Here is a 24,846-nt window from a genome sequence, read left to right as displayed (position 1 = left end):
GCAAGACACTGACTGAATCTTCAGATCAGGTTTCTATTTCTTCTGATCAGGAATATTCTCTTCCTCCCTATGAGGATTCTGATGCTGAAGAATCTATTCCTTCAGCACCTCCTCCTGAGGACTATTCCTTTGGGGAAACCTTGCATACCATGAGGTGGCATTTCCGCTGGGAGAGCCAAGATTTTTCAGAATCTAAAAAGAGGCTCAGGGATTTTCTTTTACTACCTCAGCACAGGCCTCTAGCCATTCCACCTGTGTTAGACATTGTAGATGATGTATTTTCGGAGTCTAGTCAGACCCCTGGCTCCTTACCCCCAGCTCCTGTTAAGCCTGACAGATATTACAGGGTACCTGACTCACACAAATTTCTTTTTAGAAACCCTGCTGCTGACCCAGAAACTATTTCACAGGGTCCAAAGGGAGTTAAGGCTTCCACTGCAAAAAATCCAACCCCCGCTGACAGAGATTCAAGGGCACTGTATAGATGGGGAAAAAAGGTTTACACATCTGCAACTTTGGCTATAAGGGTCTTAAACTGTCAATTTCATATGCTTAAGTATCAGCAACATGTCATGGGATTGCTTAAACAGAAAATGTTGTTAAATTCTGAATGTGCAGAAAACAAGGAAATGCATAATTTATTGTATGCAGCAGAACAAGTTGGAAAACATACTTTGCAATGTGGTTTTGATTCTTTGGAGGCCTCTTGCAGGGCCGCATTTACGGGTTCTGTAATTAGGAGGCATGCTTGGTTAAAGGAACAAAGCCTGCCTGATCATATTGAAGTAAAATTACTAGATGTAACTTTACAGCATGATACTTTGTTTGGTGTTAAGGCAGAAGAGGTGTTAAAGAAAATGGAGGACAAAGCTAAATCCATGCAAACTGTCAAAGATTTTTTACAAGTACAGCCACCTAGGTTTAGTAGATACTGGCCCACAAAAAACTGGTCCTTTCCTGTGTCAGACAGACCTCAAAGGGGCAGATCCCAGGCGCAAGGTTCTTATAGGCCCAAGCAATGGGGGGCTTCTACCTCCAAAGCTGGAGAAGATAGATCACAAACCTAGAGAAAACAGTTCCAATGACTTCCCCTGTTAGCACCAAGAACTTATCTTCTGGTAGTACCCTTAGGGGGAAAATTAGCACTTTTTGCTCAAAATTGGCACATCATAACCCAGGACAAGTGGGTTCTAAACATAGTGTCACAAGGCTACAAGTTCCATTTCCATACTCTGCCAAAGACAAACGGCTGGCCAGATTTGCCAAAAAAATCAGTGGGCAGAGGCACAAAAACAAGTCTCATCCCTCATGGACATGGGGGCCATTCAACAAGTACCAGAGCAAGAGCAGGGACAAGGATTTTACTCAAGACTGTTCTTGGTACCCAGAAAGGACAAGGCCTGGAGGTCAATACTGGACCTATCTATTCTGAACACTTTCCTGGATATTCCGAAATTCAAAATGTTGACTTTGCAGCAGCTTCTGCCCATGCTGGGCAAGAATGCTTGGCTTGTGACTTTAGACCTAAAAGAGGCATACCTGCATGTTCCAATCAGACAATCATGCAAAAGATACCTAAGATTCAAGGCTGGTTCAATGCATTACCAATTCTCTGCACTGCCCTTTGGCTTATCTACTGTGCCCAGGGTCTTTACAAAGTGCCTGGCACCAGTAATTGCATTCTGCAGACAAAGAGGAATACAAATATATCCTTACTTGGACGACTGTCTCATTCAAGCAGAGAATAAGGACATTCTACTTCAACATCTGGCATTTGTAAAAAGACTTCTAACATGCTTTGCGTACACAGGCAACAAAAAGAAATCAAAACTAGTACCCTCACAAGAGATAATATTCCTGGGTGCAAGCTTGAGTACAACTGCCCAGATGGCTTATCTCACGCCAGACAAACAAAGGCAACTGACTACCTATTTTAAAATGTTGCCAACAAAGGCCCAGTTATCTGCAGGAAAAATTCTGCAGGCTTTGGGCTTCATGGCCTCCTGCATCCTACTAATTCCATATGCAAGACTGCATATGAGGAAACTTCAGTGGTACCTAAGAAGTGTTTGGACTCAACATTGCCACAGCCTGGAAACAGTCATTACTCTCATTCCCTGCCTGCAACAGGAGTTTCGATGGTGGGCAAAGGCTTGTCACCAGAACAAGGGACAGCCATTCACATTACCTCCAGCCAGGGAGACACTAACAACGGATGCATCAGACTATGCCTGGGGAGTCCACATGGCAGGAAGATGCATTCAGGGCACATGATCCTCAAACCAAATGCATCTACATATAAATCAAAAAGAGATGTTAGCTGTTCAGAATGCACTGACAACCTTCAAGGACCTACTTCAACCGGAACAACTACTGATAAAGTCAGAGACAACACCACGTTCATGTGGTATATAAACAAGCAGGGGGGCATACATTCTTACCCCCTTTGCAGACTAGCCATGACCTTGTGGGACACAGCTTTGACTTACCAAGTACATCTGCAGGCACAATTACTGCCAGGAAAGGAAAATACTCTGGCAGACGAACTAAGCAGAAACCTCATGGATCCCCACGAGTGGAAGCTGGACCCACAAGTCTTCAGCATGATAACAAGGAAATGGGGATGCCCGGACATAGATCTATTTGCCTCCCCTCCCAGTTACCAACTAAAAAGATTTTGCACAAGGACTTATCACAGACAAGCATGGAAAGTGGACGCCCTATCCTTCCGCTGGAAAAACCTGTCAGTATATGCCTTTCCCCCACTGCCTCTCCTCCCCAAGGTGCTCCTAAAGGTCAGACAGGAGAAGCCAAAGATGATACTGATTGCCCCAGACTGGCCACGCCAGTACTGGTATCCAATACTAAGGAACTTATCTCTATACCCAGCTTAGACCTTACCTCAAATACCTCGACTACTGTCCCAGCAAAACAATCAGATCATGCACAGCCAACTCAGAACATTAAACTTGGCAGCATGGCAGATAATGTAGTCCTACAAAAAACACCACTCAGCAAAGCTGTGATGGATGTCATTCTGGAAGCCAAAAGGCCTAGTACTAGAAAATCTTATGCTGGAAAATGGAAGAGATTCTGTGCCTGGAACCAGGCACAAGGAACTGATACAGCGGTACCAAATATTCCTCAGATTTTGCAATACTTAACTGAGATGCTGGACAAAGGCCTATCTTTTCCATCAATTAAAATTGATGTCTCTGCCATTTTGGCTCATTACAATACAGAGCCACCACTTTTTTCTCACCCTTTATTAAGGCAGTACATCAGAGGAGCCAAAAATTTAAGGCCCCCAAGGACACTACCAATACCTGCATGGGACCTCAACTATGTCTTGGAAAAGCTCACACTGCCTCCTTTTGAACCAGCTGCTACTGCTGACATGAAGTTTTAATCTTGGAAAACAGCTCTGCTTTTAGCAATTACTTCTGCAAAAAGAGTTTCAGAGCTACATGCGCTCATGGCTTTTCATCATTTTTCATCCAGACAGGGTCTCCCTGAGGACAAACCCAACATTTATGCCTAAAGTAGTGTCCAGTGCGGCTCTTAACCAAGCCATCCATCTGGAAACTTTTTACCCAAATCCACAGAACAAAGGGGAAAGAATTCTGCATTCTTTGGACATACACAGGCGGCTTAGATTCTACTTGGACAGAACCAAAGCTTTCAGGAAGACAGAGCAATTACTAGTGGAATATGCTGCAGGATCACAAGGAAAGCCTATCTCAAAGCAGACTATTTCTAAGTGGTTAGGCCACTGCATTCATTTCTGCTACTTACACCATGGCAAACCAGTGCCTAAGGGCATTAGGCCTCATTCCACCACAGCTGCAGCCACCTCAGCAGCCTTTCTCAAGGGAGTACCAACCAGAGACATTTTAGAGGTGGCTACTTGGAGTTCAGTGCATACCTTCACAAAGCATTATCATCTGCCACTCTACTCTAAATCCAGGGCAGGCTTTGCCACTGCAGTCCTGCAGGGCCTCTTAGCCGCTCCTACTGCTGTCTAGTTCCAGCCTCCTAACCATAGCTTTGGGACTCTACCCAAATGTAATGACTGCAACAGTGAAACACAAAGAACATAGTACAGTTGTGTACACTTATCATAAATGTAGATGTTTGAGTGTATTCACTGTTGCAGTCCAGGTTACCCACCCGCCTCCCCCCTTTTTTCTTTTGGATCTTATCTGTCCTTCTCTGATTTATACTACCTATGTGGTGTATTTGCTTATAGATGAAGGTAAAATTTATATTGGTGTATTAATGAATATATATATAAAGTCTGGCTACCCTTTTTGGGGGCACCTGACATCTGGGGCAAGAAAAACTGAAGAAAATGGCATCGGCTGCTTCTTTTATACCCCTGACGTCAGGGAAAGGGCGACAGTGGCCGACACAGGACCCAAGACTTCGGAATTCAGGCCGGCTGAGGGCAACCTGCCAGCAGGATTACCCAAATGTAATGACTGCAACAGTGAATACACTCGAACATCTACATTTATGGTAAGTGTACACAACTGTACTGTCTAATGAGGGATGAGTAGAAAGGAACAAGGACCTCCTTTTTTCTGGATGAGAAACCTTTTGTGATGAGGTGTGCCACGTAGAAGGATTTCCTGACAGCTGTGGCGATGTCGTTATCAAAGGAGAGACTACTGTCTACCTGTGTTCCTAGGTCTCTTATGCTTTTCATGTTAAGTGGACTACCGCCTATGTGGTAGTTCATGGACGCAGGGTTTTTCCCAAAGGGGATGACTATGCATTTTTTGGCGTTGAGCTTGAGGCCATGGCTTTGACACCAGGCTTTTGTCTCAGTGAGGCTGTTTTGTAGAATGTCCACATCATTTGGGGATTCAATAATGGCTCCCAGTTTGCAGTCGTCTGCAAACTTTGTTAGCCATAGTCCCCCTGTGTTGGCCTGAACTTCAGAGAAGTAGATGCCAAACAGGAGTGGACCTAGGACTAAACTATGTGGTACTCCACTTGTCACTGATCTGGAGTCGGCTACTTTCATGGTGTGGGTTCTGTCAGTGAGCCAGTTGGCAACCCATCACATGACATAGGGATTTATGCTCAGTTTAGTGAGTTTATCTATGATTCCAGAGTGGGGGATGGTGTTGAATGCCTTGGTGAGATCTAGATAGGCTGTCTGAACCACTGTACCCTCATCCACGGCTCTGGTGACTTCTTCAAAGAAGTCAATCAGGTATAGGAGACATGATCTGTTTTTCACTAACCCAGACTGGGTGGGGTTCAGAGTTTGAAGGTTACCTATGTCTTTGTTTATAAGTTCCATGATGATATGTTTCATGGCTTTGCAGATCAGGCTCGTCAGGCTAATGGGGCGATAGTTTCCAGGGTCCGTGGTGGATCCTCCCTTGTGGAGTGGGATAACCGTAGCAGTGCGCCATTCAGTAGGCTCAAAGCCTGAAGTGAGGCAAAGATTGACTATGGTACTTAGGTGGGGTGCCAGTTCGTTTTGTAATTTGTGCAGAACAGAGCCCGGGGTGTTGTCTGATCCCATGGATGCTGTATTCTTGGCTTTGGAGAGTACGGATTTTACCTGTGCGACCATGATTACCGGGACTTGGTATTCTTCCGGTATTGAGATGGGCCCTTTAGGGGGTGAGGGGGGGTGAAGTTAGCACTAAACCTATCTGCCAAGATGTTGCAATATCAGTTGGTTCTGTATATTTAGTGCCATTGTGCTGTAACTCAGAGCAGATTTGTCATTGAGATTCTTGACATAACTGTAGAATGCCTTGTGGTTGTCTTTAGAGTCTGTGGTGATTTTGTTTTCATAACTAGCTTTGGAGGATCTTATGAGGGATCTCAGCGTCTTGCTGAGGCTGACAAGGGAGTTTTTCAAATCATGGGATTTTATTCTTTTTTGCAACAGTTTCTTCCTTTTGTTGTAGAGTTTATGGAAGGGGACCACCAGATTGGCTTCCTTTTTTTTGGAGGAGAGCGTTTTGGTTCTGTTTGGGATGGCACGGTCCATGCACTCATGTATGTGTCCATACAATGCTTTGGTGTAAGTTTCAGCAGTCGTACTTCTACTTTCCGTTTGCATGGGTGTTGTGAAGTTTGCCACTTCTGTCTTGAGAAGCATGAAGTTGGCTTTGGAGAAGTTTTTTACGGTGGTTACCTTAATGGGGTTGGGGACAGGATGTGGAAGTCTAGGGTGATTAGCTTATGGTTGGATCTGACCAACAAGGAGCTGACCTCTGGTGTGGAGCATGGGTTGCCCATGTTGGTAATAACCAGGTCTAGGATATTGGTGCTCCTGGTGGGGGTATGGATAAGTTGATCCAAGGCGTTGGAATTTATGAATTCCAAAAATCATTGAGCAGATGTGTTGGTACATGAGTAGTTTTCCCAGTTAATGGCGGGGTAGTTGAAGTCTTCCAGTATTAGGGTATTTGGTTGTACCTTAATACTTTCCAGTATGTTAAGAAAAGTGGAGTGGGAATCATGGGGCATGGTGGGGTATCTGTAGCAAGCTACAGTTTGGATTGCAGTCTTGTCTAGTGTTAGTTGCACCTGGAGAATCGCGGATGCATTATGTTGGGCAACTAACCTGGAGGTGTGGATATCCTCGGTGAATATGGACACGCCTCCACCTTTAATGTTTCGGTCCAGGTTAGATGGCCGAAAGGTGTGGTATGAATTGTAGGCTGGTATTGCAGAGGTGCTCTCTGGAGCCTTGAAATAGGTCTCTGTCACTGCACAGATGTCGATGTTCTCCATTTTGAGGAGTGCCTCGAGTTACTACATTTTGAGGTTTAGACTTCTAGCATTGAGTAGCATTACCCTCAGATTTTGCTTGCTTATACCTGTTACGGTGGTAATTTTGTCATTGAAACCTGCCTAAAAAAGGCACTATAGGCGTGGCAAGAGCCTTAGCCAGTATCCGGAATCCCAGGGGCGACATGTGCAGGCCATCTCTGGCAAAGAATCGTAGTCTGTCAACCATGTCATCCCAGGCAAACAGATAATGGATCCCCTTTGAATGACACCAGAAGCTTAGCCAGTTGTTGAAGTCAATCATTTTGTCCTTGTACTGTGGTATCATTATGGGCGATGGCCGGATACTACTTAGGGCTAGGGTCATACCTGCCTGGGCTACAAGATCCAAGAGCTCCTCCATGTCTCTTTTCATGTAATCCAGGGAGATTCATCTCTGGTCATTCACTCCAACATGGACAATGACAGAGTTGTATTTGTATTTGTTGTGGAGTGACCTGAGTGCGTGTGTTATGTAGCAGATCCAGGCACCCATCAGGCAGCTGACTGTAATTTTCTCCTTGTTTAGCCTGGTGAGTGGGACTTCATTGTGTCTGATTATAGAGTCTCCTATAACTGGTGTGTTGGGTACGTTGTTTTGCCTTAGTGGCACACTGGTTTTGTGGGCTATGTGTTGCTTGAGTTGTGTTGGGGGGGGGGGTTGTGGTTGTTTGCGTTTCAGCTTTGGAGGTCTCTGTTGCTTGGACAGATTTTTATTAACAGCCTCTGCAAATGTAGGTGTGTGTTTTGTGTTACTATGTGTGAGTTTTGGTGGTGTAGGTTTTGAAGGGCTTTGTGTTGTGGTGCGGGTGTTTACCTTCTCCTCTTGACTGACTAGTCCAGTCTTGGCTGGAGAGAGCTAGGCTTGCAGCTTGGCTATATACGTGCATCTCTGACGGGTTGTGATGTTGGGTGGTAGGAGGAGAGGGTTGTCTGTGAACATGAGACAATTGCTACATTGCTCCAAGATGCCCAGATTAATCAGGTGGACCAGAGAAAACACTGGGAGCTGACCCTTAGGCATGCCTGGATAGGTGCTTGTTTATTTAAGTACTAGAACTGTTTTCCTCTTTACTTGGTAAGGAAATTTGAGTGCTGTAGCAATTTATAGAATATCTAGTGCTTACAATGAGTTCTAAGCAAGTGCTGAGCTCAAAGAATCAGGTTTAAGTGCTAAGACTGGAAAAATGGCTAGTTCATAGGGAAAATATGAAGAGCACACTTTCTGGTGCCGGTAATAGTTTAACCCTAGCTAAGCAGCGCTGCTCAATGTGCAAACCCACGCAAACATGGGTTTTTAAGCCAGAAAGTTGAAAGGGGTAGAAGGCAGCCTTAAACGGCCAATGAGGTACAGTTCCTGAGCTGGAAACCACTCATCTAGTGACAGATAGGCAGCTCAATGCCACTCCCACTGATAAGCAGAAAGACTTCACTCTACCACAGCAAAGTCTGGACAACTCAGAAACACAAAAATAAAGTCCTGACACCAGCAAATCTGGGATCCGGACTATTCTAGTATAGAAAAAAGGCAGGAAGCAAGCAAACAGATAGTAATGTTTTTTTTTTTTTTGGTTTTTTTTTTGGGTAAAATTAAGCAGAAAAATGCAGTTAAACAGTAAATAAGCACAGAAAAGGCTATTACACTTGAGTATGTAGCCTACAACATTAAATGCTGTTTAAACTTTGAATTTAAGCAGAAATCAAGTGCACAAACAGTAAAACGATTTAAAATACAGTAGAAGTAGTAGCAAGACTACTTTAAAATGGCTTTTAGAAGTGCAGTTAGCAAAAAGCCAAAAAGGTGTTTGTAATTAGCAAAAAGTCTCTTCCTCATTTCTGGTGATGTAGTAGTCTGCAGGACGCCCAAACAGGATCCACTGATCTAAAACAAGTGCAAGCATGCACAAACCCAGGTTTTTAAGCCAAAAAGTTGAAATGGATAGAAAGCAGCCCCAAACAGCCAAATGAGGTACAATTCCTGAGCTGGAAACCACTCCTCTAGCGACAGATAGGCAGCTCAATGCTTACCACTCACACCGATAAGCAGAAAGACTTCCCTCTACCACAGCAAGGTCTGGACAACTCAGAAACACAAAATAAAGTCCTGAAACCAGCGAATCTGGGATCTGGACTATTTGCAAATTTGGGAAAATTGTTTTCTTTTATTTCCAGTACATTGTGTTTGGTGGTTTCTAAGCAAGCCATCTCCTCCTGGATTTCTGATGCCATTGCCTTTTGCTGTTCATTAATAGTAAACATCTTTCTGCTTCAGTTTGAGCACGTTCTATGAAGGCAGTAACCTCTTCTGAGGCTTTCTTCAAAGGTTTAGATATTAGATCCATCCTCTGAGCAGCTACTTGGTCCTCTGTCCACGCTTTTACGAAACATTACAAGTTGGATGCCATTTCCAGAGCTAGGGCTACCCTTCATGGGTTTGTGGAGAGGTCCTTTGTGCCTTCGTCCTCCCATCCTTTGCTACTGTAGGTACTGTCCCATAGGTGACGAATATATGGAAGGACATAGTACATTCATGTAAAATCTTACTATAACAGTAGATGTCCTTCTCTTCACTGTTGCAGTAGTCAGTCCCTCCCTCATACTCTCTTATTTCCTTTTCTTTTGTTGGGAACAGTTTACTGGTTGAGGGGTCTTTGCCACCTTGCCCTATTTGCTCTCCTGTTTTTCTTTTTTCCTCCTGATTGTGCATATTCTCTCTTCTTCTAGGGTTGCAGTAGTTATCCTGGGGCACTTTAAGTTCAGAGTATTCAGTTTAAGTACATCATCTTTATGCCCCACACCAAGGCAGGGGCATACTGCTGACGTACAATGCTCGGAAGATGTAAATGCATTGGTATACTGGCTGGATTTTGGGCTATTCTTAGCAGGAGATCACACAGGTGATGAATACTACAACAGTGAAGAAAAGGGCATCTATTTTTATGGTAACATTTTATACATCTGTACTATACTAGTATTTAATAAAGAAGAAGAGGAGAAATCGAGAGGAGAGTACTGATGGGGTTGTTGCTGATGATGGTTTGTAAAAAGCAGTAACTCGAAAATTGAAGTAAAACCTGTCCAACAGGAGAAGAAGTTAAGCAAGTAATGAAATAGAGGAAATGGAAAAAGGGGAAGGGGAGATAGGGAAGATAAAGAGTCTTCATGGAAAGTGGAGGAAATGGGCAAAAAGAGTGACTAGAAAGGATGCACGGTAAAGGCAGGTGACAAGTAAATGAAAGTGGAAGAAAAGAGGCAGTAGAAATAGAAAGTGATTAGCTGGGGGGGGTGAGGACTGTAAATAGATGTGGGAATAAAAAGAAGGGAAAGGGAAGCTATCCTCCAGGAAAAGTTTTGAAAGAAGAAGTGGAATTGAAGAGAGAGGGTTAAGGGAATTGTAAGAAACAAACAGGTTTGCCATTGAAAGGCAGTGAAGTAGTAGTAACAGAAGGATGAGTGGAATGTGGTTGGTGGGACAGATAAGTGGACAGATGTTCCAAAGGCAGTGAATAAAAATAATGGACAGATAAGTGGACAGATGTTCCAAAGGCAGTGAATAAAAATAATGAGGTGAGCACTCAGACTGGATGGAAGGGAAAAGTTACAAACAATCTTTTGAAATAAAGTGATGATACTCAATGCAGCAGAAGGTAAAAAAGTACATTAGGTAAGGGTAATGTGCAGCATAGAAAAGGAAGGTGGAAAAAGTGGTGTTAACTGAAAAAAAATGTGAGCTCTGGTCTTGAGCTGGACTTCATGTATAACCTAATCCCAAAATATACGAATTATTAAAATGCGGTGGCAGCTGCCAGAGCAAAGTAATTGGGGCACCAAGCTTATGGCGTGCTCATGTACTGTAAATTTTGTGCTGGATAATGAATAAGAGTTGCGTATAAAAGATGATAAAAAATACAGTGATTCAGCAATTTTAAAGACATTTCTGCCATTTTAGACTGCAATGTTTCATTCTATACTCTAATACTTTTACTCAAATGGAATAGGATGCAACATCTAAAGCAAGCACCAGTCAAGGTTTCATCCCATTCCATTTTGAAATCACAGCTTGAAGTCCAAGTGTGCATTAAATGCACCATTTAATGATTAGCATTATAGGTTCATGGGTTTGCACTTTGCTAATGATCTGTAGGACCTTTTTAGGCCTAATCATGCACCTAAGGTCTCTGACAAGTTCTGGTTCCGTTGGTAATGTAAGCAGGGGCTTGGGAGATTAAGCATTTACATGCAGGGGCCTGAGAGATGAACCATTTACATGCTGCCTATGTTCATTAGTGGCATAAGTACCAACCCCGGGGTGAATTTCCAGTTCCTATCCAGTTTTTCAGGTTACAGAGGAACTCTGCTTCACATGGGTGGGGAGTCTGTTTCAGAGAAAGGGTAGTCTCTAGGATACATACCTGTCTCTCTAGCTGGTCTTATTTATATCACAAGCAAGGTTTAAGCCTTTAGAAAGGCTAATTCTGGTGCTGTTTATTGTGTAGATATGAAAGAGGTCCATCAGAGTGGGGTCCAAAGATGCCTTATATGCCAGATGTAGATCTTCCCTTAACAGTCTGTAGATAGGCCTTTGAGATGGTCTGCATAAGACACAATGTCCTTCTGTTCACATGCTGCAGTATTCTTAACCTGAGGGATCTCCCACCTGAAGGCGACCCGACATCGAACAGTATACAAAAGTCTTATACTACTGTAGGGTACGTGGGACAGTGTATGTCGGCTGCTGTCAGACATAGGCCATAAAAGCAACATATGCATGTACCATCCTGAGAACTTTTCTGCCTCCTGTCAACACCATTCGGACTGTCTGTCTGATCGTTTCAACATTTGTGACTTCAGCCTTTTGCCAGATAAGTGCCCTGTTGGGGAAAATTTTCTGTTACTACTGTTTTGCTTATGTCATCCAAGAGGGGCAAGTGCCAGTGTGGAAGACAAATTCGACATAAGACAGCCATTCTCAGTGCCTCTTTTGTTTAGGCCCTAACCATGACCATAAGTCCTGTAGCATTTGCCAGTCTTTCATTCCAAAGACTCTTAGAAGCAAGCTTTCCTATCTTGCCATTTATTTAGAGAACAAACAGTTTAAGTTGTTAGCTAAGCATATAGAGGGCACCTCAGGGTCCAACACTGAGCTGGTGAAGCACAAAGCCAAGAAACCTCAGGCTGTGGCTTCCTCGCACCTCTACCGTCAGACTTTTTCCCGAGGTGCTTGACAATGTGGAAGTTTGTTCGACTTCAGGCATGGATTCACAGGCCAAGCCAGTTCTATGGCTGCCTTGACTTCTGCTGTGAACACGTCTGTGGAGGTCGAACAAACTTCCAATCAGGGTTTTGTGAGGGAACCTAGGCTTGAAAGTATGGAGGGTCCTGGGGGGTACCTCAAACCTAAGCAAGAGAAGAGACAGAGTCAGACACATTTGAATGTAGGCTTCCGTCTGGTCCTCCAACACAGGATCATTTTTCCTGCAAAGAAAAAACAAAAGACTAAGCATGTTTCTCCTACTAGAGAGGCCCCTACAGATTGGCAGGCCTTTTCCCAAAGCTTGTTTAGGCCTTCATGGCACTCACGCTGCCTTCTTCTCAGCCTGCTCCTTCAACTGCTCCCCAACCTTCTCAGAAAAGGATTAGGGACAATGACACCTCTCATGAATTTTCCTCTGATGAAGAGGAATCTCTGGATTATTCTTCACAAATCTCTTCTCTCCAGTAATATGTTTCCCCTGAAGAGGAGTCATTTGGTGCTGACTCTACTGTGGAAGAGATGGCCTTTGGCGAAACTCTCCTGAAAATGGGAGAACATTTTAACTGGGATACTTCCCAAATTTCTGATGTCCAGAAAAGATATTTTCAGCTTTTACAAGTTGATGGCCCTGGCCTATCTGCAGTTCCACCTGTGCATCCTGCATTTCTGGATGCCTTTCACAGTGCTTCACAAACCCGACTCCCAGGCCCCAGCCCCCAAGAAGCCCAGACCCCTTCTACAAGGTCCCTGAGGATTGTAAATTTCTCTTTAGGTATCCTGCTGCAGAACCAGCAGTCATTTCTGTAGCTACAGATAAACCCACTAGGATGCTTCCTTCCTCCTGTCTTCTCCCATCAGACAAAGAGTAGAACCCTTGAAAGACTGGTTAAAAAGGCCTATACATCAGCCACCTTGGCTTTCAGGGCCATCAATTATCAGACACGTATGACAAAGTACTCCTTGGAGCTTTTGTCTCAGGAATCTAGTACCCTTGCAGATCTTCCAGATTCAGAAGGAAAAACCTTGGCTCTGTCTGTCCTGGGGGCTTCCTTCCAAGTGGCAAAACATTCCATTAAATGCAGCTGTGATGCTGTGGAGGCTTGTGCCAGGCCAGCTGCTACTGGTTCATTTCTTAGAAGATTTTCCTGGCTCAGGTTGTAGCCTCCTCCAGGATGACTTCAAATGTAAATTAATGGTTGCACCACTAGACAATTCAGCCTTATTTGGTAAGACAGCAGCCTCTCTATTTAAGTCCTTGCAGGTAAAAACAAAGAACTCGAGGAGCTGAAGCACATCCTGGTTTCTCCTGTGCCTACATTTCATATGAATTTCCCTTCTAAGCCTGTTTCCATCCATAGCCAGATTTAGCACCCCTCTAGTAACTCTTTCAGATGAGGCAAGAGACAGCAGAAACCTATGAGTTCTCATCCATCCTCACAACAAAGATAGTCCTTTTCTGACAAAGCAAGGAGTCTGACTACCCTGCAGATGTCTCCTTTTCCCCTCTCAAATGCTCACAGGGTCTGGGAAAGCATCACCCAAGACACCTGGGTGCATTCCATAATCAAAAATGGATACTTCATGGTTTGGCACTCCGTCCCCACCTTCAGGTGCATACTTCAACCCCCCCCCCCCCCCGAGAGCAATTGCCCCTCTTCTGAAAGCTCCTTTGGGAGGGCTCCATTCAAAAGGTTCAAACCTCAAGAGGGAAAGGCTTCTATTCAAGAATGTTCTTAGTACCCAGAAAGGATGGCCTCTGGAGACCAATCCTGGATTTATCTCATCTCAACACCTTCTTAAAGGCTCCTGCCTTCAGAATGTTGACACTCCAAACTCCATTCCCCCTTATCCTTCCACAAAGTTACATAGCATCTCTAGATATAAAAGATGTTTACCTTCACATCCATATTCACCCCATGTTCAGGAAATTCTTACGTTTTTCTGTGGGTTCCTGGCATTTTCAGTTCTCTGCCTTCCCCTTTGGTCTTTCTACAGCACCGAGGGTATTCACAAAATACCTGGCACCAGTAATTGCACACTGGAGACAATTTGTGCATCCAGATTTTTCCATAGCTGGACGACCTGCTGTTACAGGCCCCAACTTCCCACATTCTACTCCAAAACCTGGAGACCACCATTTTCCTCCTCGGAAACCTGGGATTCACCATCAACTACAGGCAGTCAGTCCTCACCCCTTCACAGGACCACATTTTCCTGGGTTGTCGAATCCAGACAGACATTATGAGAATGTCACTTCCACCACAGAAGGTGCAGGACCTTCAGTCCTTCTTTCACTCCCTTCAACCCTTGACACTCATCATGACCAGGGAGTTCCTCAGGGTGCTGGGATTCATGGCTTCTGCCATTCCTATGGTGCCTATGGCAAAACTCCACATGAGGAAATTCCAGTGATTCCTCAGACCAGTGTGGACTCCGCAATCTCACCCACTAGAATACAAAGTCCCCCTCATTCCTTGCCTAAAGAGGAAACTACTCTGGTGGATCCAACTGATAGCCCTAAGTTCAGGTCTGCCCCTGCATCTTTTCACCCCAGTCCTAGAACTTTACACAGATGCATCAGCTGTAGGCTGGGGAGTGGCCATGAGCAAATACAGTTCAGGGAATTTGGTCTCCCTCCCAAAAATCAGAACATATCAACATCAGGGAAATGTGAGCATCACTACTAGCTCTACAAGCATTTCAGCCCCTCCTTTGCCCAGGCCCTCTACAACTGCACATACAACATGACAGTCCTCTGCTATGTGAACAAGCAGGGTGGGATGAAATCCTATCTCCTTTGCAGGTTGGCTGTTCTGGTATGGGAATTTCTGGCCCAGTACCACATGGCTAATCAGGCAGTGTACATTCCCTCCAAATGGACTCTCATAGCAGACTCCTTAACCAGGTCCCTGACTCAATCCCACAAATGGGTGCTTCACAGGGCCGTATTCCTGGACATAGTCCACCAATGGGGTATTCCTCAAATAGACTTATTTGTCTACCCCCTGAACAGAAAACTTTCAAAATTTTGTGCCAGAGTCATAAGTCCTCTGGTTTGGAAGGTAGATGCCCTCTCCGTTTCTTGGAAGGGGATGTTTCTGTATGCATTCCCTCCCCTTCCTCTAATACCAAAGGTGGTGTTCAAGATTTGACAAGACCAACCAAAAATCTTCATGGTGACTCCATTTTGGCCAAGACAGCACTGGTTCCCCCTTCTTTTACATTTAGCTAAGGGCCATCACCACAGGTTCCCCACCAGAGTGGATCTTCTCACACAGAACAAAGGATCCGTAATACACGCATATCCGTTAATGCTACAGCTGACACTGTGGGTGTTAGGATTCCAGTCCCCTTCAGACACCTATTCTCAGAGGACATGCTCAGGGTTGTGTGGGAGGCCAGAAAACCCAACACCAGAAAATTCTTATGTTTCCAAGTGGAAAAGATTTTCACTCTTATGTCTCTCTAAGAACCAAGACCCACTAATAGTAGGAATCCCAGTGTTCTGTCTTACTTGTGTGAATTGCTCTCTTCTGGCTTGGCTTACTCCTCTGTCAAAGCACATGTCAGCTATTTCTGCTTGTCTGCCTCTTCCCCCTCCTCTAGTGTCCAGATTTGAGGTGAAACAATTCCTTAAGAGTGCCCTTCACATTAGACCTCCCAGAAAACCTATTCCTCCTCCTTGGGACCTTAATTTTCTTCTAGAAAAGCTGATCCTGGACGCTTTTGAGCATGCACCTCCGGCCTCCCTCAAACATTGCTCCTGGAAACCGGTTCTACTAGTGGCCTTGACCTCAGCCAGAAGGATGTCAGAGCTTTAAGCCTTTATGTCGGTGCCCCCCTTCTTGGTATTTCATAAGGTTAGGGTATCCTTGAGAACAAATCCTTCCTTTATGCCTGAAGTGGTTAATGAGTTATCCCTTAACCAATCCATTCAATTACCTACCGTCTTCCCTTCTCCACAAAATCACAGTGAGAAAGTACTACACTCCCTAGATGTACACAGACAACTTTTACCTGGACAAGATTAAAGCTATCAGGAAATCTGATTGACTATTTACGAACTTTCATCCCAGGGCTCTGGGCTTACCCGTTTCCAAGCAGACTATTTCTTCTTGGATTTCAAAGACCATTTGCCTTTGTTACACCTTCCATGGGAAGAAACCCTCTTCACCTTTGAAGGTCCACTCTACCAGGGCTGTGGCTTCCTCTAAGGCATTCTTCAAGGACTTAGATAAAACAGCACCATCCTTGAAGCAACTACCTGGTTTTTAATCCTTACCTTTACGAAACACTGCAAATTGGATGGAATTTCCAGATCTAGAGCCGGGTTTGGTAAAGTCATTTTACATGGCTTCATTGAGAGCTCCTCTGCTCCTTCCTTCCCCCCAGGTCTATTGTTTTGCTTGGATGTACTGACCTTGTTATATACTTAGTCTGGCATTCTTCCTGGGGCATTCAGTTCTGAGGATGGTACATGTGTACATTGCTTTTATGGCCTGCATCTGACAGCAGTGTACGTGTGATGTCCCATGTACCCTACAATAGTGTTAAGACTTTTGTATACTGGCCGACGCCAGGTTGCCTTCGCCGGGAGATCCCTCAGGTTAAGAATACTGCAGCAGTGAAAAGAGGAGCATCTATGGTTGTGGTAAGATTTTACACAACTATTCTTTCTTTACACCTTATATGCTTTAGAGAGGAATTTCTGTGGATGTTCCATCGTTGGATATACCTGGTTAGGTATATACAGTGAAAGAGGTGGCAGTTGATATATTTAGGTTATAATGGGTGAGAGTGTGGAATACATCTCATGCCAGCGTGAAGGCATTTCAGTATGCTTTGTTGTGTGAGGAATGAAGAGTGAGAAGGATTGTGGTATGGCTGAGTTAAACTGGCATTGTATAAGTGATGAAGATTACTTGAACCACTGAAGTTGTCGGATTTGAAGTTAAGTTGCTGTCTAGTTGGCAATAGTAAGACCTAGGACATGATGCTGAACAATAAACAAAAAAAAAACAGTAGAGCCACAGTCCAACACCAAACGTAAGTTCAACCGTTTATTGAGCGCTTTCGTCAGCAACATCAGCTGACTTCCTCGGAATACATTACCCACATAACATCATGGTATTTGAACTGAAAATTAATCACATGTCAATTACCAGGACTTTTGACTTAAAAACACAGTGCCTAAAAATACTAAAACATTTCCTAAAACTATCAAATATTGTTACATATTGAAAACACTTTATGAACTCAGCCACATAAAATATACTGTACAAATAATGTACAAAACTCTCTAACATAGTTTTTTCCTAAAACCTATAACCCCCCCTGTTTGTAGGTATAACCAAAATAAAACTTAAACAACTCCATAAAATCACAAACCCCAAGACCAACTCGATCTGAATCCAAATGTGTGTCAGCCAGTGTACGTACGTAACTTCAAAAAACTGCTAAGACTTACACTTTCATTAAGACCAGGTGGGCTAGTGGCATTGAGTTTGATTTTGCCACCACAGTTCTCTGAAATTGAGAAATTCCTCCCATGGACCCCCCCCCCCCCCCCCCCGAGGATCTAGTGCCACTTTTTCAACAGCTAGAAACTTAAAGTTATGCTCAGGAAACTGCACTACATGTTTGTAAAGAGCACTGTTAGGATTAGCAATTTTCATATCCCTAATGTGCTCATATGTCCTCTCCTTAAAACTCCTCTTGGTCTTTCCAGTATAAAATACTAAGACCTAACAAAGGGAACACTCCTTAGTAGGTTCTGTGATTGAGTCTGTCTTCTCCTACAATCTCGGTTCAGCAATTTTTCAAGAAGCCTTCATGGTTGGGATATACCATCTACATAAGCTTGTCTAGCTTCTGTCCCTGCCAGCTCATTTCTGACAGTCACCCATTTAGCAATTTGGTCATAATATGTTGTGTCTTTCGGCTTATCCCAGTTAGGGGTCGCCACAGCGGAACTCCAGTCCGCTAATGTTTGGTAGTGGATTTTTACGTGCCGAGTTACCAGCCCTGATGCACAACCTTCAACAAAGGCACACCCATTCACGCATGCCTCCTCACAGAAGACGCTCTAGCTGAGAATCGAACGGGACAACGTCTTGCTGTGCGGCAACAACGCTACCGCAGCACCACTACCATGGGTAATTTGGTCATAATATATGTTGATGAAATGTTTCCACATTCCGTGTCTAGATGCAAATCCAAAATATAATCTGTGGCTGTCAGATTCCTCACCAAGACCACCCCAAGCAGTGCTTTGACTATCATGAGGAGGTGCACAGTGTGAAACACTGCTGTAAGGGATAGCCTCTCATCTTTGCCATGATGTCATAAAGTGAATCAGGGTCTGATCAACTCTTTCTCTGAAGAATCTGCATGTAGTAATGTCAGCATACAATTCCTCCTATGTGGATCATTAATAGGTACATGACTGAAAATACTGAACTTCAGCTTTTAAAAGCAGTTAAAATTGGTCCTATCCAAGGATCCTTGCTTGTAAGTGTTTTGAGTAGATGTTTTTATTCCCCATGCAGACTCCAAAGAATTTTCCTCAGGTGGATTGCAAATGTTGGAGATGTGATAGGGAAGAAAGAGGTAGTTGGGAACATATTTTTGGGAGAGTAATAGACTGGCAGACTTTAAAAATTCCCTGTCGACTATTCCGTAAAAAATACTGGGTGAGCAAATTGGTACAACTAGGAGATGACTTTTTTGAGTTATGATGAAATAGTAAGGCCTTGCGGAATTTAATTCTGGTGGCTACCAAAACAGCATTTACTAGAAAATGGAAGTCAAAGTCTAACCAACTGTACTAGAAGTAATGAATATAGTAACAGAGATAAAAGAACTGGAAATGGGATCTTTAGAAAAGGTAGGAGCAAATTACTTAGAAAAAACACATGGGAATTGTAGGAACAATATATTCAGAATAATGTTTTGGTGGAAGAATGAGGTTTAAGGGAAGGTAGGAATTGAATGAGCTATGTAATGTTTGACTGACAATGACTGTATAGATTAAAAGTGATGTATAATGTTTGAAACTGAAAATATGTCTTATGATTTATTTTCATTTATATAAATCTATGATTGTCTGTGTCATAAGTGATAATTCAATAAAGATGTTTCTTGTTTAAAAAAAAAAAACATTGTTCCTATCCACCAGGGAAGCCAGCTAGATGACATGGACAATAATTGACATGTAGCTTTATTCAACACTTTGGATAAATGCCTGGAGAACCTTGTTCACAAACATCTAAGAGGCTATGGCATGCATCTTGTTCTACTGTCAAACATAGAGCATGTGCCTTTGTCCTGTTTCAAATGTTGACACTGCTCTCATCAGACGAACACTTCTGCAGGGGGCTGGAGACAGTAAGACTGCCTTGTCCACCCACAGGAGTCACTGTGTAGTTGTTTCCCAGGGCTCCCCAAGGGAAATTATTTAACTTGTGTGTGTCCAACACTGTGCAGTCCCCCAGGCCTAGGATGAGTTTGCTCATCCTCCATACCTGTGCCTTCAGTCTTTGAACCTGGGTCATTTAGGCTATAGTGAGGGCTTGATCCCTGTACCTCACCAGTGTAGGACTGGCTTCCTCATAGTGATCCATTGTCCAGATGGGGTGCCTTCTTTGCTGTATTTTTGTGTGTTCTGGGTGATCCAGTTTCCGCTAGCATCTTATAAACATGCCATAAGTGAATCAGTGTTCCTTCAAATTGCCCATAGATGTGCATGTTTTGTGTATGTGCGTGCGTGCGTGTATGTCCATGCGTGTGTGTGTGTCCGTGCGTGTGTGTGTGTCTGTGTGCGCGCGTGTGTGTGTGTGTGTGTGTGTGTGTGTGTGTGCGCAAACGTGCATGTGTCTGTTTTGCAATAGATTGTCATAGGACCCAGTATTAGTTTTTTTACCTTGTATTCACTGAGTGCTGGGATAGGGTCTGACTGTCCTACAACACTGAGTAGAGTTAAACGAGTAGTTGGAGAATGAGGAATAATGCTGATCCTGTTTATGGCTTGTGACTCTGGTTTTGGATAAAGTCATGATCACTTGAAGAACAAACGAATGAAGAAGTGTACAATCCAAAAGGAGCTGTCCTGAATAAAGAGAGAGAGAGGAGGAAGAGCTTATACTGATGTAACCATGGCTGGGAGTATAACAGCTGCAGAGGATTCCAGACTTGCCAGTTGTCTTGTTTGAAAGCTTTTTACTTTTGTTTCAAAGGGGACACAGTTAGGAAAGTCACCTTAACTGGGCAAAATAATGGGAGATTCTCCTTGGGTCCAAAGTGGTCAGCTGCAACCAGCTGCTTACACTGGTTGTATTTTGATCATGGTGGAGATAGTGATAAGATAGACATTTCCTGTGTGTCAGGATTCAGGGTACATGTGGTACATTATCTACAGGTAAAGAAAGAAATGTTTAAGCATGCACCTAGTCAGAGCTTTGTGGGAATTAAAGTTACAAAAATAAAATGTAGACAGTGCTGTTCTTTTGAACCCCCTATCCGCAGTGTCAGATAAACTGTATTCTTAGGTTATTTCTTTGAAACGTCTATAAACTAAATACTGAGTTGATGCTTTCTTCCACAGGGCTCTCCATGATTTTCTCAGTGGTACTCCCTTTGCATTGTATCAGCAGAGCATGTACTTCGACAGATTTCTCCAGTGGAAACATTTAGAGAGGTAAGAAACAGTGCCTCTGGTATCTAAGCTATCTGAACTGTTTGTCTTTGACAATTATCTTAATTTTCTGAAACATCCCTATTTTATGGGAGTCACAAAAGTGTTAATTCCAGCTGTAATAACTATGTATTATTGTTTACTTTATAGTAACAGTGTAATGATATTACATCCCCAGTATAAAGTAGTAAGATCAGCTATACTTTGCATATACATAGCATTGAATGGTTTTACGATATTTTTATAATTAAATGTGTTATTAATTTTGAAAACACAGAAACATTAATCAGCTAATTAATGTACATTCACACTGTAAAATACATTTATTAACCTGGTATATGATACAAATGACACTTTTGGAAATGCATGGGAGTCTTTTCATAGAGTAACTGTTTATAATGATTGAGTAATGATAATGACCTCTGTTGTGCAAGGAATTTAAGTTGAAGCCGGTAAAAGACTAGGCTGTCTTGTCTTCATGTATTTGACATTGAAACATTTTAATGTTATTGAACAGTTAATTATTACATACCTGTCAAAATATTTCATGTTTATGTAACTAGAACCTGTTAATGTACATGTTCCTATACTCTGTCGCATATCATCTACTCAGAGGCAATCTCTGCTTAACATACAAGGCCATGTCAAACCCGAAGCTGTTGGACATGCTACACTTAAAGAAATCCCAATCCCTCAGAGAGACACGCTCCAGGGATCTAAACCTTGTCATCACAATGAACAAAACATACTGAAGGGATAGTTTCCTGACCCAGAGACTCCCCAGACTCTGGAATAGACTGCCCGTACACTTCAACGGAGCACCTCTTTGGCCCTCTTCAAAAGGAACCTTGTTGATTGGATGGGAGATAGGAAATTAACCTGGGGATCACATCAGTCGCCCTGCTAGACGGGTCCAGGGAAGTAAATACTGTGGGAAAAAATAGCCAGGGAATTGTTATGGCTAGGCTTGTATAGGCCCTAGGGCCGATAGCCTAGTACCAACCTATGAACCTATGTTAAAAGAAAACATGAATGCAAATAGTATACCAAAGCATGAAGAAAATATTATTGTAAGTGATGTGGACTCTTGTAGACAGCTGACAGCAAGCTCCACTAAGGTTTTTATAATATGTTACATATTTTTTGGCTACACAAGTGGAGAATTCAGCAAAAATGCAGCTTAGATAGGGAAAGTAAGTCAGAAATTTTAATTTTAAAGGGCGTGTCTAATCACTTCAGGGAGATCAGTGTACCACTTTAGTTCTCACTTTTCTGACCCCATTATTGAATATGGTACTGAGTTTTGTAGCCTGCAAGCAAGCCAATCGAATCACTTGAAGAAGGTAGAGTGATTCCATACTAGAAAACATGAACTAACCCGCAAAGTTTCAGAAATTGTCATTATATCATTTCTTATAGCTTATTTAGCAGTGACATATGCCTGTTTTCTAGGGTAGAATCTAATCCATTTATGTTCCAAAAGTCTATTCCTGGATCATACCACACTTGAGGGATCTAACACCAAATTGGGGATCCTAATTAAATATCAGTAATATTTAAAAAATGTGACTGGTACAGTATACAATACTTTCCAAGATTATGAAATAACCTTTGCATTACACGTCCATCATAAATTAAGCTAGTGGGTTGTAAGCTTAATGGTCAGGCTGTACAGGCTACAAGCGCAATTACTCATTTCAGTAATGTGTTTATATTATATGAGGTTGAGCAAAGACAGGTTAACAATCAGGTGCCTCAGGTGCTACAGTTCACTGTATCATTATTTATGTGGGTATGAATGACTTGTGCTGCATCTCCTTAGACCCCCCCCCCGTAGACTCTATGAAGAAGGACATGATGGAACTCTCTGAGTATGTCTCTAAGCCTCATAAAAACTAGTCTTGAAGTATATAACCATCACCGAGAGTGATGCCACAATATAAACAAAAGATGATGGAGTTTAATAATTGGCTTAGTTATGGATGTCATTCTTAGGGGATCTAGTAGTCGTCAGCCTAGAGTGAGATGGAAGATATTCTTCCCTTTTCGCCAGGGATGGCCTGCATCTATTCCATAAGGGCTTTCACGTACTAAGATGTTCTCTAGTGCTGTAAATCCCTTTTCTATATAGTGTCTTTCTACTTAGGCTACCAATGTATTTACCAACATTGGTATGACATTAGCAACAAAAAATCATCTAATGCCTTTTACAGAGACACATCTGCTTATCCATATCATAGAATTTTTTTTTTTTTTATTCTTTGTTATGGAAAAAATTTTAACAATCTGAGAAGTGGGCTGTGGAAGGATAGACGAGCAATAGATGAATTAAAATGGCAAATTAAGCTGCAGGCAGGCAGTTCCCCGGGTCTAAATGATGTTGTTTCATTAAAAAGTTATTTAAAAATTAGGGCATCAGACACGTAATGCTTAGATTGTATTTTAATAATATTTTTATTATTAATGTTAAGTCCATGCAGGATTGTTATGTTTGTAGAATTTATTTAAATGCAATTTGAGGTGTTAGTTTTCATATTCTTGTTAATGTTTTGTTTGAAATACAATAAACTCTCGGTTAACTGGCACCCACGGGGATTGGTAGATGTCGGATAACTGTAGTTTCTGGTTGCTTGAGAGTTACTATTAAAAATAGGTTTGACTAATACTGTACCCTATACTAGTTGTTTGAGTTGACTTGTTCTCAGGCTGGGAAGAGAGGGATTTAATTCCTGTCTCCCTTATTAAAACTCTTAAACTCTAAAAACGTAAGTATGCTTCTGCGGAGGGAAAACAGAAAGTGCAACACATGAAAATTGTACTGTATTTCTTCGATTTTTTTTTTTTTTTTTTTTTGCTGGTTGTTTGAGTTCAGTTTACTGTAGATTTGTGTGTTTGTATTTTAAACATTTCTTAGTCATGTTTGGTTTGTTTAAGGTTTCAGAAATGATTACAAAAAATGGTTTGGTTGGAGAGAATCATGTGACTTTTAATTAAGCTTTACTAGGATGAGCTGTATGGTGAATGTTATGAGGAAGTCTTAATTAATAAAGACAAAAGCACTTAACTGATTACGATGTGCCTCAGTTTTCTGTTACACAGTTAATTGTGTTTTGATTTTATGTTTTTTGTTTGTTGGTTATTTCCTTTTGAGTTTATTAGGCTACAAACCTAGTAAATTCAGATTTGAATGTGGCAAATATTACTGTAACACAGCTCAACTTTAGAAGCCTGTATAGGACATTTATTTATCTTTAGGCCATCCAGAATCTAGAAAACATGGCTATTTATATTGTCACTGAATCCTGGTCCCAGTGCATTTCCTTCTTAGCAGGTTCTATTGCCCAGAACTGTCATAGGCTCACACATGTAGAAAGCAATAATAACGCTACTGTTTTTCCTATCTTTATCTGAAACATCATCACCTTTAGACTAGTCAAACATAAATAATTGTGACCTCTTTCATAGCCTAATGTGTGTGCAAACAAGACCTCAAATCACATCCTGGCCAACTACAGAAGCCCATCCATGACATCCACAAGTCACATATTAATAAACAAGAGTTCCTTTTCATTGACCAAAACATCATCATTTCAGGGAAGGCACAGCCCTTCCATAAACTGGCACATCTAAACTTCAACAAAAAATATGCATAATTATTCCTTGACAGTATCAGTACAAGTTTCCTCAATGAAATATTGCCATCCCCACTAGAGACACCAGCATACTTGATCTTTGCCTTTCCAGCACAGCCTCTGTCTGATGTCCTAACATGAGTCACTGTTACAGTATTCCAAACTGTTGAGTTATCTCACTAAATAACCTAGACATCTGTCCGGGGTACCAGAGCCAAAACCGTCCTTAGAGCCATGCATCTGATGTATAACCTAAGCTCACTGGCATAAGGGTACATAAGCAGATGTATGGGTTTAAAAAACTGAAACTATCCCACCACCAGTCCAAATGCAGGTCTTACACCTGTAAGTCTGTTCTACGCTTTGTCATTGATATCATTTGCCTTCACTAGTTCAGAGAAGTTCCCCTTTGGGGAACCTTCCTTGTTTCTTAAAAGCTTTAGCATTTGCAATTCTACTAGATGTCA

General features: G+C 42.4%; 1 protein-coding gene across 2 annotated transcripts in view; it reads left to right on the top strand.

The window, feature by feature from the left end:
- LOC122812057 (G protein-coupled receptor kinase 5-like) overlaps nucleotides 1–24,846 on the top strand; it is a 1,528,223-nt gene that overhangs the window by 1,162,374 nt on the left and 341,003 nt on the right. For both annotated transcript variants that reach the window (XM_044084306.1, XM_044084307.1), the window contains exon 6: nucleotides 20,658–20,750. In XM_044084306.1, coding sequence (XP_043940241.1) covers nucleotides 20,658–20,750 — 93 coding nt within the window. The remainder of the gene's footprint in view (nucleotides 1–20,657; nucleotides 20,751–24,846) is intronic.

The sequence above is a fragment of the Protopterus annectens genome, chromosome 9.part0 (assembly GCF_019279795.1).
Source record: "Protopterus annectens isolate FY-2018-M chromosome 9.part0, PAN1.0, whole genome shotgun sequence".
NCBI classification, from domain to species: domain Eukaryota; kingdom Metazoa; phylum Chordata; order Ceratodontiformes; family Protopteridae; genus Protopterus; species Protopterus annectens.
The sequence above is the reverse complement of the archived record's forward strand: the minus strand, read 5'-3'. Positions and strand labels throughout refer to the sequence as shown.